The following is a 14,800-nucleotide window of genomic DNA, read 5'->3' as shown; positions in this document are numbered from 1 at the left end:
GTATGCACTCACTGTTTTCAGCCCTTTCATGTCCTCTACACGATACGCCTCCACACACCAAGCTAGCTGCCTTTATGGTGCTTCAAATGCAAGCTACTGTATTGATACTCTGCATGCTACTCGGTGTTAGAGGTGATAGCTGAAAGCACTGAGAAAATGTGTTACTATGGCAGGGTTTCTCATTCCAACAGACCTCAAAACAAAATTGAGGTCATTCCCTGCACACAGACATCCAAAACCTTCTTCCAGACGTTGACTTCCATTAAACTTTTAGCCTCTTTATTGTCATTTAAGAACGATGCTTTGCAACATACACTACAGAGCGGATTCAATCCACTCCTAAATTCTTGTTAGAGACACACACAGTCTGTAACAGCACATCTCGGTTATTTCTGGGGAGAAGTCAGAGGTCAAGGCTGCCCACAGTGCTGTGTCCATGAAGCAGGCGAAGGATTTGGTCATGCTAGACAGCACCTGGCTGGGTGACCACTCTCCACATAGCAGCTTTCAGATGGAATACATCATTAAATTGCTGCTGCAGGGACAAGACCAAAAGCCTTTCATGTATTAGTAAGCTTCCTCCAGGCAAACCTTCCGCCACAAACAGCTCAAACTGTACAAAAAAATAAATAACAACTAAGAGCGGCCTAACTACGGCTGACATTCCAAATCTGGTGCAAATGATGTGGTTTCAAGAGGAAGATTTAACAAACTGTGGTTGTGTGTACTTTTCATACACAATGCTAGCCACTAGTAATCACAAGGAGCATGTGGGGGAATTTGGGAGCTGGTATTGCAGATTCAGCTATTCCTGTCAGTGTTCAGTGGATTAGGTTTGGATGTTTGGAAAGTCAATAAAAATGTTCTATATATGTCATAAAACGTAGCTGCATGAATAACACAGCAACCAGGGAGTTTATAAACCACAAATAAATCGTGAATATTATATGACATCATTGCAGGACTTCTGCTAACAAAGAAAGGTGCATTCTTCAGCAGATAGTAACTGTATTTTAATACATTTCATTAGCTTGAAACACAGTTTTATTCAAAAACTAAAACATTTATTTAATTTTATTCAAGCCTGAAGTACAGTTTAATGTTTGGTCAACTCTCATGTGAAAAATAATCTGGCACATCTAAAAGTACATGTAAAAGTAAATGAAATTCAACAATTTATGACATGTATGATAGGTTTATTTTCCAATTACCTGAATGTGAATGGTAACCTTATACTATCCTTCATACTTCAGTGTTTCATTTCATTAGTTATCACTTAAATGCTTGTTAAATTCATATTAAAATCAGGTGATTGAGGTCACCCCACTGAACCCTGGATAAAGAGATCTCTGTCTTACAATTATTGTTCATCCACTGGCTCTTGGACTGCTGAGTCTATTTAATAAGTTTCCCTTGATGCACCAAGATCAAATTTTGTGGTTGTTTTTGTTGCCAGCTAAGTATTCCCCGAAGGCTTCAAAGATTATCTCCAGCCAACCAACACCATCAACTGATTCCACACTGTCCTTCAACGGTTCGCTGTTTGCTGTAAATACAGCTGCATTTGTAACTTAAGCAGCGAATTAAAGAGCAGACCAAGTGCTTTTTTAATTCCTGGACTGACCGCCTCTTGTTTTTAGCAGCAGATCCTTTGCTTAGACATCCAAATGTGGTTTGTCCGTGCTCCATCTCGGACACTGAAACCTCAGCTTTCATTTCTGCTGTGTGTCAATGCGTTCTTTTTCCTTTCCTCTTCTTCTCATAGCCTCAGATGCCCTAAAGGCACACACATTCTGAAGCTGCTTTTACAGTGAGATTTGCATACAGTTTTCATCTAAAAAAGCATTTTAAAACTACAAGCCAAAATTCCTCATTTCCTGAATGCTCATCATTAAGAATTACCTCACACCTTTATCTACATATCTGTATTAATAAATGATGGTCCACGCCACAGGGGAAACACTCCAAAGAGAAAGGAAAGTAGCCGTGAATCACTTGTGGTGGACTTCTTTGGTCTTTGTTCAGTAAGCGCTGTCTTTGAGCGAACTCTCGTGGCAAAGACACATTTCCATATAGAAAAGATGATTAGGAAGGACAAAGACAGGCACGCAGAAAGTACAAAGCAAAAAGCAGCCTTTGTATTTCCCTCAGAGGAGCCTCCTCTCCTCTGGCTCTGATCCACTCCTCCTTAAATCAGAGATAGCTGCTCTGTCCATCACAGCCCCCCCAGAGACACTCTACCTGTCACTCCACACTAACGTGAGCTTTGTATCTGCTCTTGTGTGTCCCTGGGAGCATGCAAAGACATTTGGATAAACAAACCAAATATACGCACAATCAGATGAGTTACTAAGTCCTGCTTTTACTCTTAGGTTGGGGGATGCCAGTTTTTTTTTTCTTTTTGCTCTGACCTGACAGACGCTCCTGGGTCTAAATTCAGTTCAGTTCAGTTTGAGAACATAAAAAGAAAACCCCTGCTGTGCTGTCACTGTCACAAGACATCATATATGAGAGCATGCAGCAGCTCATATCATGAAATCAATTAACATTTGCATCATGTAAATCTATGCTGAAGTGTCTACTTTCCATCTCACATATTAAAAGCACATTTTTTCCTGTTGTGTAACAAATACATGCTCTCAGCTCTCCCCTGACATTTTCAGCTTTGTACAAGATCTCAGAGTACATGGGTAGAGATGAGGGGTTGTGTATTGTTCTAACAACTACAGGAAATGATTTTGTATTTGACATAAAAAGCTGGCTTGTTTCATACTTTTGAATAACAAAGGTGAGGGAAAATTGGTTCTTTACAGTTCTGAAAAGGGCATTTAAATACCAACCACTTACACCTACGCTATGTGCTCAACAGAATCCCACATTAAGTGATTAGAAATTAAACATCTTCTTGTTGTCATATGTTTGTATGTAAGTTTATAAGTTCTTATGTATGTATCCATGTATGTATATATTTTCATCCACCTACCATGTATCCATCCATCCATCTATCCATGAAACCTCCCTTCCATCAACCTAATTATCCCTCCATTCATCCATCTATTCACCCATTTATTCACCCATTTATTCATCCGTTCATCCATTGATAAAACTAGGGCTGCAACAACGACTCTATAAAATCGATAACTAAAAGTGTCAACGTTTTCCATAATGGATGCACTGTGCTGCACCATTAATGTACTAGTTTTCTTCAGTATTTTGTTTTCTTCCTTTTTGTAGGATTATTTAGCGGTTGGCAACGATCATAAGGTGCATTACCACCACCTACTTGACTGGGGTGTAGATTACCTGGGCTGTGGGGCTGTATTCGTCACATGTAAACAGACCAACGTGATGGAGGAGAAGCTGAGCCGGCAGGTAAGGGAAACAAGTAAACGCGAATAATGGCAGAGCCTAAGATGCAGTTCGTCCAGAAAATTCAAAAGTTTGGGAGCATTTCACGCTGAGTAAAAGCACATAGTGTGTTAAATGCAACATTTGCAAAAATGACTTTGCATGGCACAGCAGTGTGACTGCTATGATCCAGCACTTAAAACGCAAACATGTTGGACGCATGGATGGCGAGCCAGACAACTCAACAGCAAGGTGAGGAGCTACGAAATTCTGCATACACTCCTTTTATATGTTGTGAAATGCATGGTATATCTTTTAGGGCTTGTTTTGTCTTTTTATTAAATTGTCACCCCGTTTGAAAACCACAAGAAGTTCATTTAACCAATGTTAGCATTAGCATTAGCTGCTACAGATAGTAGTAGGGCAGAGGGGGTGTACTGTTTGACCTCTAGGTGAAAATATTGAAGACACATTTTTATTTATTTGCATTTTTGGCCCATTAAGTTCTTAATCTGATGACATAACAATATATGTAGTGTTATTTTTCTCATACTACTGATTCTTCAAGTGACAATACATTCATGTCATTCATGTTAATTTTTTCATGATTCATCAATTAATCATAAATATAATCGTCAGAGTTATCGATTACTAAAATGATCCCTAGTTGCAGCCCTAGATAAAACCATCCAACCATCCTTTCATTCATCTGTTCCATCCATTTTTCCATCCATCCCATCATTCTACCGACAAACCCATCCACTGTCTCTGTACCATCCCTTCATTCATCCATTTATTTCTCACTCCATCACCTATCAGTATATTAATTAATTCAACCATCTAATTGTTCCTTAATCTTTACATCAGCAACACACACACTCATTTCTATATCCAATCCATTCAACCATCCATACAAGAATTTACACCAACCCACTCATTCAACCATTCATCCCTCTGTTAGTCAACTCATTTGTTCACCAGTCATTTCATACATGACGGTAAGTGCAGATTGAACAGTAGCTAATGAACATGTCCTTTTTATTTTATGTTAAGAGTTAAATTGGGATCTCTTACTGTGATGCGTTCATCTCTGCCTTCCAAGTTTGCCCCATCTTTCCTCCAGGAAATGGTTGGTTCTGGGTGCCCACGGGGAGGCTGGCACTCCAGCACTGCAGGCTCACCCACGGCCACCATAACGTCCACTGGATTCTGTCTGAAGTCATCCCGTAAAACTGGGAAATAAAGAGAAAATACAGTCAACACAGTGGATTTAAATGAAGTTCGAACAAGACTTGCGGCTAAAATTATCCCCTCATTCTATCAGTTCCTTAAATTGACGTGTATAAATTGTGCCATTACAGAGACTAAATGTGGTGAATGGAAAAGCTGCAAGTCGATCAGTAACATGCTGTGCACAAACTTTCTTTTTAAATGTCTGAAAGAAGGAAATTGCCTATTATTTTTTTTTTTCCCAGCAACTACCAATTTCTTTGCAAGTCTTATTTAATCACATTATTTCAAGCTCTGTTCATCACACAAGAAGAGAAGCACAAAATAACTTTTTGATGAGTCCCTGATTTACAAAATCGTTGGTCTTCTACATTTTGTATCATGCAAATAGAATACACATATATATCAGCATTTTTATAACATATGATGAGATTTCCCAGCATCCCTCATTACTCCCTCTCTTAAACAGGGGATAAGGTCTACTGAGTCAAGCTGCTGAGAAGGCTGTTTGTCCTAATGGCTGACAGTAAGACAAGAAGACACACTGATACAGTGAGCAATGGTGAAAGGTGAGATCCAGACGGCCTCTTGAGCAGACAGCGAAAGCTACCACAGCAATTTATCATCTTTCCACAATGAGTAGCCTGTATGCAGAAAAAGAAGCCAGAGAGAGGCTGAACTGGAGACAAAGCAAACTGCAAGAAGTCCAACAGAAGAGTGTGATTTCTGGTGGCCACAGACAGCTCTTTCCTGTCTCCACCATAGGCTGTATATAATGGTTTTCAACGTGCGCCTCAAGCTCAAAGAAGAGGAAGGGGACGTTTTTGATAAGTAGGAAGGAATTTTAATGAGTTTGAATTTACCAAACAATTGAAAGAAATAAACTGTCTGACAGGACTTTTACTTGCTAGATAACAGCAAGTAAGAAAATGGAATTAGACTTTGCAGGAAAGTTTGTAAGAAATCAGTGTACCATAAGTGAAAACAACCTTTCTTCTATACAGCCAAGTGTATTCCTGCTCCAAATGAGGCGAAAAACATGTGCTAATGTAGACGCCTTTGCATGAGTGACTGCTGCTGCTGGGGGGGGGGGGGGGGGGGGGGGGGGGGGCTTACAGAACCTGAACAAGCCAAGGGAGCTGAGCCAACGTAGAGAGAGCGGAACACCAGAACTCAAGTGAAGCCGGGTTGGGGTGAAAAGACAGGAAACAATGAGGAAAACGGCATAATCACTCCCAGATGGCGGCAACCCGTTCACCTCTGGCTACAGATTTGTACATAACGCTTGGACCTGCGGGGCCTGAGTGGCTCGATGAGCAGTGTGGATATGGGAGAACAAATTGGGATGACCCTCTAATTGGTCGTGTTTTGGCCCCTGCACTTCTCTGAGCTCCACTCGGCTGCTCTGGCCCCTGTGATCCTCTGAGTGGGGCTGCGACTGACTGACTGCAGTTGAATAAGTGCTGATGGGAAACAGCTGTCCGATGACCCCCCTCCACACCCCTCCCCCCACTGCCGCCAACACCACCGTGTCACATGATAAAAGACATTCCTCGTGGGACGCAAAAACACGACTGAGGTTACTGCTGGCAGGAAGAGAGTGAGACCATCTCGACAGGGCTCGCAGTGTGTGTATGCATGTGTGTGTGCTGATTGATCGACTGATACTATCTAATAATTCTAAAAGCAATGAGGCCTACACATCTGTTTTTACTATCGTGTGAGGTCCAAGCGTCTCCATAGGATTTAAAGAGCCTGGACCACATCCTCAAACCCGCTTTGTTAAAGATTTATATTTGGAGTTAGTGTAAGGAATAAAGCAAAAGGAGATAAGAGTTAAAGCCAGAGGAAGCTTATGAAGGCTAGTGAAGAATGCTTTTATAACTGTGCATGTTTTAGTGAGTGTGTGAACAAGGAGAAGTTGGCACATTTTTGCATGTTTAACTATTGTGCACTCCAATAATCTGGAACATGTGTATGCAAAGCTGACTGTTTATATTCTCTGAAGGGGAAATGTATCTGCTTAAAAAGATAAAAATAAGAAATGATGCATGCCCAAGTAAAAATCATGCAAGCATACAGAAATGTAAATTCTCTGAGACTTGAGACCTAAATTATGCCAATTAAGAGTTTGAAAGGCAGCTTTTTTCATCCCTCAGCTCCAACAGTTCAAATAAACAAGCTTCTCTGAATGAGCAATGTTTCTGACACACTAGTTAAACCATAATTTGCTTAAGTTACTGGCATTTACAGCTCTAGATCCTACAATGTAAATCAGAACTAACACTTGATAGATATATGTCTGATTAAATATTGCAAACTGAGGCAAATGGTTTCCCATATACAGAGATTACAGCTTTCAACTCATTGGCCCTGATTCAGCTCACTTTCTTTCATGGCTTTTTGATGCATGTGTAAATCACTGTCTATTCCCCACATTTTCTGTCCGTCTCCCCAGCTGCTCAGTCTTATAAAGGCAAAATGCAAAAGAAGTTATTAGAAACGCTTGCAGGATTGTAGAATTAACAGCAAGTCTCTGGAAGTGACGGCCAATCTCTCATGGCTTCTGGGCTGAACAGCTGTTATTCACATTTGCAATAAAGGATATCAGGGACTTTTTATGGTGTGCTGGTCAATGTCAAAGTCAAATGAGCAACTTGAGATTTAAAATTGTTGAAACCAAACCCAATTGAGTATATTCTTTGTTTATAAATAGAATAAGGGATATGTATCGTGAGCGGGTGGTTGTGCTGAACTGAGTCCTGACCATAGACTGTAAACTCGCCGGCCACTTTATTAGGTACACCTTGCTAGTACTGGGTTGGAACCCTTTTTGCCTTCAGAACTGCCTCCTTAGTGGCATAGATTCAACAAGGTACTAGAAACATTCCTCAGAGAGTTTGGTCCATATTGACATGATAGCATCACACAGTTGCTGCAGATTTGTCGGCTGAACATCCATGATGAGAATCTCCCATTCCACCACGTCCCAAAGGTGCTCTATTGGAGACCATTTGAGTACAGTGAACTCATTGTCATGTTCAAGAAACCAGTCTGAGATGATTCCAGCTTTAAGACATGGAGCGTTATCCTGCTGGAAGTAGCCATCAGAAGATGGTTACACTGTGCTCATAAAGGGATGGACATGGTCAGCAACAATACTCAGGTAGGCTGTGGACTTTAAACCATGCTCAGTTGGTACTAAGGGCCCAAAGTGAGCCAAGAAAATATTCCCCACACTATTACACCACCAGCAGCAGCCTAAACTGTTGATACAAGGCAGGATGGATCCATGCTGTTGAGACCAAATTCTGACACTAACATCCAAATGTTGCAGCAGAAATCCAGACTGGTCAGACCAGGCAATGTTTTTCCAATCTTCTATTGTCCAGTTTTGGTGAGCGTGTGTGAATTGTAGCCTCAGTTTCCTGTTCTTAGCTGACCGGAGGGTCACCCCGTGTGGTCTTCTGCTGCTGTAGCCCATCTGCCTCAAGGTTGGACGCTCTTCTGCAGACCTCAGTTGTAACCAGTGGTTATCTGAGTTACTGTTGTCTTTCTATCAGCTCCAACCAGTCTGTCCATTCTCCTCTGACCTGGCATCAACAAGGCTTTGGCCCACAGAACTGCTGCTCACTGGATACTTTCTCTTTTTGGGACCATTCTCTGTAAACCTTAGAGATGGTTCTTGGTTAAAATCCCAGTAGTCAGCAGTTTCTGATATACTCAGACCAGCCCGTCTGGCACCAACAACCATGCCACATTCAAAGTCTCTTAAATCACCTTTCTTCCCCATTCTGATGCTCGGTTTGAACTGCAGCAGATCGTCTTGACCATGTCTACATGCCTAAATGCAGTGAGTTGCTGCCATGTGATTGGCTGATTAGAAATTTGTGTTAATGAGCAGTTGGACAGGTGTGCCTAATAAAGTGGCCAGTGAGTGTATATAGAGTGGGCAGTGTGGCTCCACCTTTTACCATTGTATGGTTTTGAAGCCAAAGAAGAGGTGCTGCCAAAGTGCAGCCAGAATGAGGCTGTAAGGAACTCAGAGAGAATCTGAGTGGAGCCAGGTGACAAAAATAACTATTTTTTTTTCCTTTTGAGAGTCTAATCTCTTCTTGGCTCTACTTCACAACATATTTAACAATCCCCAAAAATATACACAAAAACAGCAGCTGTCAATCATCGCTAAAAGTGACGTAAGGCTTTGTTTTTAACCTCTATATCTAATAAAACGAAACTTCTCAGAAAACAGAGGACTTAAATACAAGCGCAATACCTTTAAATCACCACAACAATCAGATGTAATAAACATTTTTATGAGGTATATTAGTTTTTTAAAGTTTGACCACAGCTCATCTGGATTGGCTGAGGAGATGGATTTTTTTTTGGCCTATACTGCAGCCAGCTACCAGGGGGAGCAGTATTCATGGCGACCTCACTTTGAGCCAAGCAAGATGACGTCAATCTTTTTTTTAACAGTCTTTGGACCTGATAGGGTGAGAAACAAAACAGTGAATATTCATATTTCTGAGAGACAATGTTAGCTGATTGTGCATACAGGTACCTGTTTAAAGATGCTAACTGAAGGCAAATAGCATTAAGATTGGATTGCATCATGGTGGAATGTGACAACAAAATCCAGTCCAGTTCCTACAGATTCTGCATTTTTATACAGGATCCAAATAAAATTGTGCTGCTTGAAGGCAGATGGCTCTTTGTGTGGATGGATGAAATGCTCAGTTGTGGTCTCACTGCAGCAGACGGATGCCTGTCTTACATCACATTATGTACTCATGTGTTTCTTCCTTTTGCTTTCTGCTGAGTCTGTTTACCTGCGTACAACCAAAGCTCTTTGAAATTGGATTTGTCTGGAAATATAAACAGATTGAACACTTTCGCCACAGGTTCTGTACATATTTGCAAATTCTGTGCATGAGGAGGAATAATCTGTAGATATTCCATACTGGGGTAAACAGAGTTAAGGAGAGGACCGTTAAAATCTGAACCTTTTTCCAAACGCATCAATCCTTAGATTTCTAAATCAATTATGCTGTTGCTCTTTTTCGAATTCAAATTTATTTTCACTTTCTCTGTTCTGTCCCTGTGTGAGTTCTATTACAGCTGGCATGTCAGTTTTTTTATTATTATTTTCAAATCATTCTTGTTTGTTTCACAAGTTATACACGTGTGAATTTCACAGGTTGTCGAAGCTGGTCACAGCATGCTGGCTCGGGCTTCACACAGTAAAGCCCACCTCTGCAGATTCTCCTCTGTTTAGCTGGAGCTTTGCACCTCTGTACGTCTTCTTTTCTCCTATCATCTGATCCCTCCAGATAAGAATCCCATAGCCAACTTCAAAGCAATAGCCCTTGGCCTCGCTAGCCTGGATCTGACAGTGCCTGACTTGTTGTTAGTCCTTTGGAGCCTGAGCTGGAGCTTGAAAGGCCTACTGCAGCTCCAATAATCCCCACTGCAGAGTCCAACTGCACCAAACAGGAACACAATCTAACCCCAACGACAGCGACAGGATTGGGCTCACACAGTAACCTTATCACGCTACATCACAGCAGGAGACCTGAGGCCTGAGGCAACCTTTTGTTGCCACAGTCAAAACTACCCCTCCCCTGCTATTCCATTAAGTATTCAAAGTGCTTTCACATGCTGCAGTACCAGGTGCTTAACTATGATGTTACAGCACATATTTACATGTCCCAAAATCAACATTACTGCAAGGCACTGATGGTTTGATACCACTCGTTGCTGGGATTAGCCGAAAGCAGGACAGCAGCTGTGCATGCGTCTGCTTTCGAATCATGTTTTAGCGAAGGAATGCAATTAGCAATCAGCTCATCCAAATGCAAGAGAAGAGACAACTGACAGAGTCTTGTTTTTTTGAAAACAAAGTAAAACAATTTAATTTGCAAGTAATTTGGTTTTGTCCGTCATATGGCTGATCTTTTATCTGAGTTTTCATTCATATAAAAGCAGAGCACGAATGACTGCAGGCAAACATGTTGTGGAATGTTAAACACTGCTGGCTCATGACACTTAAAATTCAGAGCTGTCCGCTGCGTAATGAACACAATTTTCTTTTCACTAAGATTAATTGGGAGAATTCTGCCTAAATATGTAGATTCTTGTTTGGTTGGACACTCTTGTGTTGCAACAATGTCTGCATGACCAAAAAGTGTGATAACAGATAGACTAACATTTACTTTGGCTTTGAGAGTTGAAAGCGTAGTTTAACATCCAGCACACATATGATCTGAATACTGACTTTGGGGAAGCAAAAGCTAGCCACTTACTAGCTATTTTACGTATTCAATGGGTATAAAAATGGTTTGAAAAACTTACAAATGACGGTTTCTACATGTGAGATTTCTTGGCTTGTAGTGGATTTTGGTGAATCTCTTTTCTTTGCAGCATGAGGAGTTTTGCATGATGTCATAGGCTACAAATTTGAAATTTAAGCTACATGGAAAAAAATTGCACTTGAAAGGCTAAAGGAGAGCTGTTTAGCCTCAATGTAGAAACTGACAGGGGTGTTTCCAGACTTTCTTTGACTTATATTCAGAGGGTGACAGGAAATGTAGCTTGGTGTTAGCTTATGCAGAACATGGGAGTCATATGTCCCAGCAGTAACAAGCTGACAGACTGCTGACTGAATCCTTGTTTTCCAGTTAACCACAAACTAACCACAGCCCATTCTCAGCCCCCATAGCCACCATCACCTCAGCCTCCTCACCAGCACTAAAGCTTGTTTAGTGAAGCAACTCTAAGAAAACAGCAGCATGCTGCTTGGCTAACCTGGGAAACAACAAAGCCAAGCTTTTAGCGCAGGCATAGCTCCATTTGGCAATAAATATTAAAAATCTAAGACTGTTAGGGGCTAAAACATCTATTTACACACAAACCATTTTTTTAAAATTCTTTTTTTATTGGTGCCACTGACTTTATCAACACTTACAATTATGAAATTGATATATATTTCCTTAATTCCTTAATTTCCCGAGCTTTTTTCTAGTGTGCAATTTTTAAATGACCTTGCTTTATGGGATAATAAGACCTGATAGGTGTAATAGCTAAACTTGGTCTTTGTATGGGAAGTTGGATTATTTGTGTTATGAGTCCTCTATTAGTTGTTTGTTAGTAGTTTTATTGAACTTAAATAAATTGCTTTTTTTTCACTGAAATGGGTGAAATGTTGGGATTTCATCAAAGATGATGTGGGCAATGTCCCTAAATGTGGCTAATCAGTTGAAGTTCTAAAAAATGAAGTATCATGGGTTTTAGGGGCAGAAATGTAATGTCCACGTATGTGGGTGCTGGGTCTTAAGAGGTAAAAATCTTTAAAGTAACATGGGATACTTGTAACATACAAATCAACTGGGCTTTATTCTTTCGGGGCTCAACAGGAAGACTTGAGGATTAAATTGCAACCTGTTGCATCGTAGGCACAAGTCCTGCCTTAGACAAAGAATACAGCCACTTGTAATGAAGGGTGTACATATGGCACTAGATATAGCCAATCAGCTTTCTAGGCAGGCTCACGCCAACCCCGGTCATCCCTTTGGACACACAGGGTTGACATATTGAGACAAAATAACCTTTTATGCTCCCATCTTCTTGCACTATCTGATAGGGCTGGGATGATTTGCTATTCTCGCAATTCGATTCTATTACAATTTTTGGGGGTGCTGATTTGATTTACATTCCAATTCTTTGATATTTATGAGTTTTGCAATTTTATGTTTGCTTTTCTAACACCAGAAAAGTCAGATAATGATGATAATGTCTACAGACAATGTCAGGAGCCATGTTGTCCCATAAAATGCACATCATGTGAGCCAGAAAAAAGCTTTTCACCCTCTACTGCAGAAAAGTGGTAACTTTTTCCAATCCAGTTTATAAACAAAGACCAAAATGAAGAATTAAAAAAAATCATTTTTGACAAAGAATACCGGTTTTGATGCTGTCAAATGAAAAATCCTGATACATTGTATAGAGATTTTTTTCTCCCACCCCTACTATTTTACAATTTGAGCAAGTCTTAGGGCTATAGGAGGGAGTTGGAGAATCATTGTATACACAGGCAGAACAAGCAAACCCCATGTAGAAAGGACACAATGATGAAATGAGAACAACCTCACCACCCTGCCTCCTTCTTACCTTAGTCGCATAAATTCACAGAAGTCCCCTTTATAAGAGGTGGATGAAAAGCTCTCCAAAAATATGCAGATTATCTACAGGGCCACTCAAAATGTCTGTCTATGCTCTTGTCATTCTCACAAAGTTTATGCAGAATAAAACACCCTCTTATACTTCAGCAGGCTGGCTCAGCGATAAATAAATGCTTAAATGGAAATACGATGAAGCAGAAGCTGAACCATGGTTCCTTCTCAGCTCTGTGGCACTCTGCACTGAGACCGCACTGAAACACATTGTTCCAAGAGTAAGGAGTAATAAGTAAAAATAACTACTGGCATGTGTTACACAGCCCTGAAGTCTTAATGTTTCCCAGTGCTTCAAACATTTGTTTTAGCCCAGATATATACCAGTCCTCTTTAGAGCTAAGTCCTGGGTGAAAAATATATATAACTTTAATAAATACTCAAAGATAACCTTAAAATACAGCAATCATCCAATCCCAGCAGACGTGAAATCCTTGACTTTTCTCACAATCTATCTCCTGACCTCTCCCTACCCCCTACCTCTCTGCGTCTATCCATCACCCCTCCTTCTTCCTCTCCTCTTTCTCTCCTCTCTTCACTCACAGATCTGCAGTCTGGAGAGACAGAAAGCTGCAGGAGAAACAGCTGCTCCACAGAAAAACCAATATGCTCAGCTCATGAAGGCTACAGTTGGTCATATGGATCAAAAAACAGGAGACAAACAGACACACACGCAAGCACACACACATACACTCACCTAGGAGGTCCAGTGGGCCCTGTGCCCCTTTACAGGAAAATACCAGAGCCAATAATTTAATATGAACTGCAACCAAGCAAATCCAATAAAAAATGAGGGTCCTGCATGTATAAATTAGGATACAAGCATTAGCTCAGTCTGGTAACTATGCCACACGAGATTTGTTGAACACACAAAAGCATCCAGAAGACACCCAACACCGCCTGAAAAGGAAACACAGAATCCCTGCCTGTCCTCCCCAAGCTCCCCTATTTGAATTTAATTTTCTGCATAGAAATTACTACTCCAAAAAAGTCCCACAGCAAACACATTTTCTTGCATACAGGGCCATAAATCTATCTTGTGTTTACCAAGCCAATTAACTTAACAAAGGGGCTTCACTTTCCGGGATAAAGCTCCTGGTTATAATATATGTTTGGACACATTTTACACTTTAACCTTTACTTTCCTCTTAGTTACAATCTCTCAGAAGTCTTTCACACATTGTTGGATCAAAGCAGTAGATTTATAACCCAACTGTGGCTCATTTACGCTCCACACCCATTCTAATCAGATACCAGCAGAGCTTCAACACAGCTTCTTTAAGCTTATGGCTTCACTAAATATTGATCCTACACCAGTACTGCAGACATTTTGACAAGTGCAGCCAGCATATCGAGCCAGTCCAGCAAAACATAATGGCAAGGAATTCTATAGATGATTACATGGAGTATATGGGTAGTGCTGGCTGTTGCGTTAAAAAAATGTGCATGTCTATTTTCCTGTTTAAAGGGAGCAAATGGGAGCCTCATCTGCATTGTGTTGTACAAATGGAGGGAAATAGATAAGTGGAGTTGTTCCAACCCTGATCTGACATCAGAGGCAGTAACAGAGATGGAACAATGGCAATGTATAGCACTCTAGCTGGCAACATTGAGAAGTATTGTGTGTGTATGTGTATGTGTGTGGAGATACACCCTGTTAGTTTAAATGTTATGTTCCTCATGAAACAATGTCAAATCACATACTGGGACACCAGTGTTGAAATCAGCGTTCAAGTACATAGATATCGTGAGAAAGTGAACTGTAGTAAGTAAAGGGATTCACACTTAGAAAACATGCTCTTAAACATCTCCATACAGACCAAATTATGAAATGCAAGTAGACACAAGTTCTTGTTGGGTAGAGCCTATGACACGAATTCAGCAGTGAAAATTGGCTCTGATTCCCAGCACTTTACTTGCTGCATTCACTTATTTGAAAGAGTTTAAAAATTTAAACATGACCCCAATTTTTTTTGCGCCGACATATACAA

The 14,800-nt window shown here is 40.6% G+C and overlaps 1 protein-coding gene across 5 annotated transcripts in view; it reads right to left on the bottom strand.

Moving 5' to 3' along the window:
• Positions 1 to 14,800, bottom strand: part of LOC141791353 (roundabout homolog 1-like) — a 126,719-nt gene that overhangs the window by 25,733 nt on the left and 86,186 nt on the right. For all 5 annotated transcript variants that reach the window (XM_074671731.1, XM_074671733.1, XM_074671732.1 and 2 more), the window contains one exon: positions 4,423 to 4,580. In XM_074671731.1, coding sequence (XP_074527832.1) covers positions 4,423 to 4,580 — 158 coding nt within the window. The remainder of the gene's footprint in view (positions 1 to 4,422; positions 4,581 to 14,800) is intronic.

Source organism: Halichoeres trimaculatus, unplaced genomic scaffold (genome assembly GCF_033239565.1).
Source record: "Halichoeres trimaculatus isolate MK-OKI-2021-1 unplaced genomic scaffold, fHalTri1.1 fHalTri1_scaffold_6, whole genome shotgun sequence".
In the NCBI taxonomy this organism is placed as follows: domain Eukaryota; kingdom Metazoa; phylum Chordata; class Actinopteri; order Labriformes; family Labridae; genus Halichoeres; species Halichoeres trimaculatus.
Note: the sequence above shows the minus strand (reverse complement) of the source record. Positions and strands in the feature narration are given on the sequence as shown.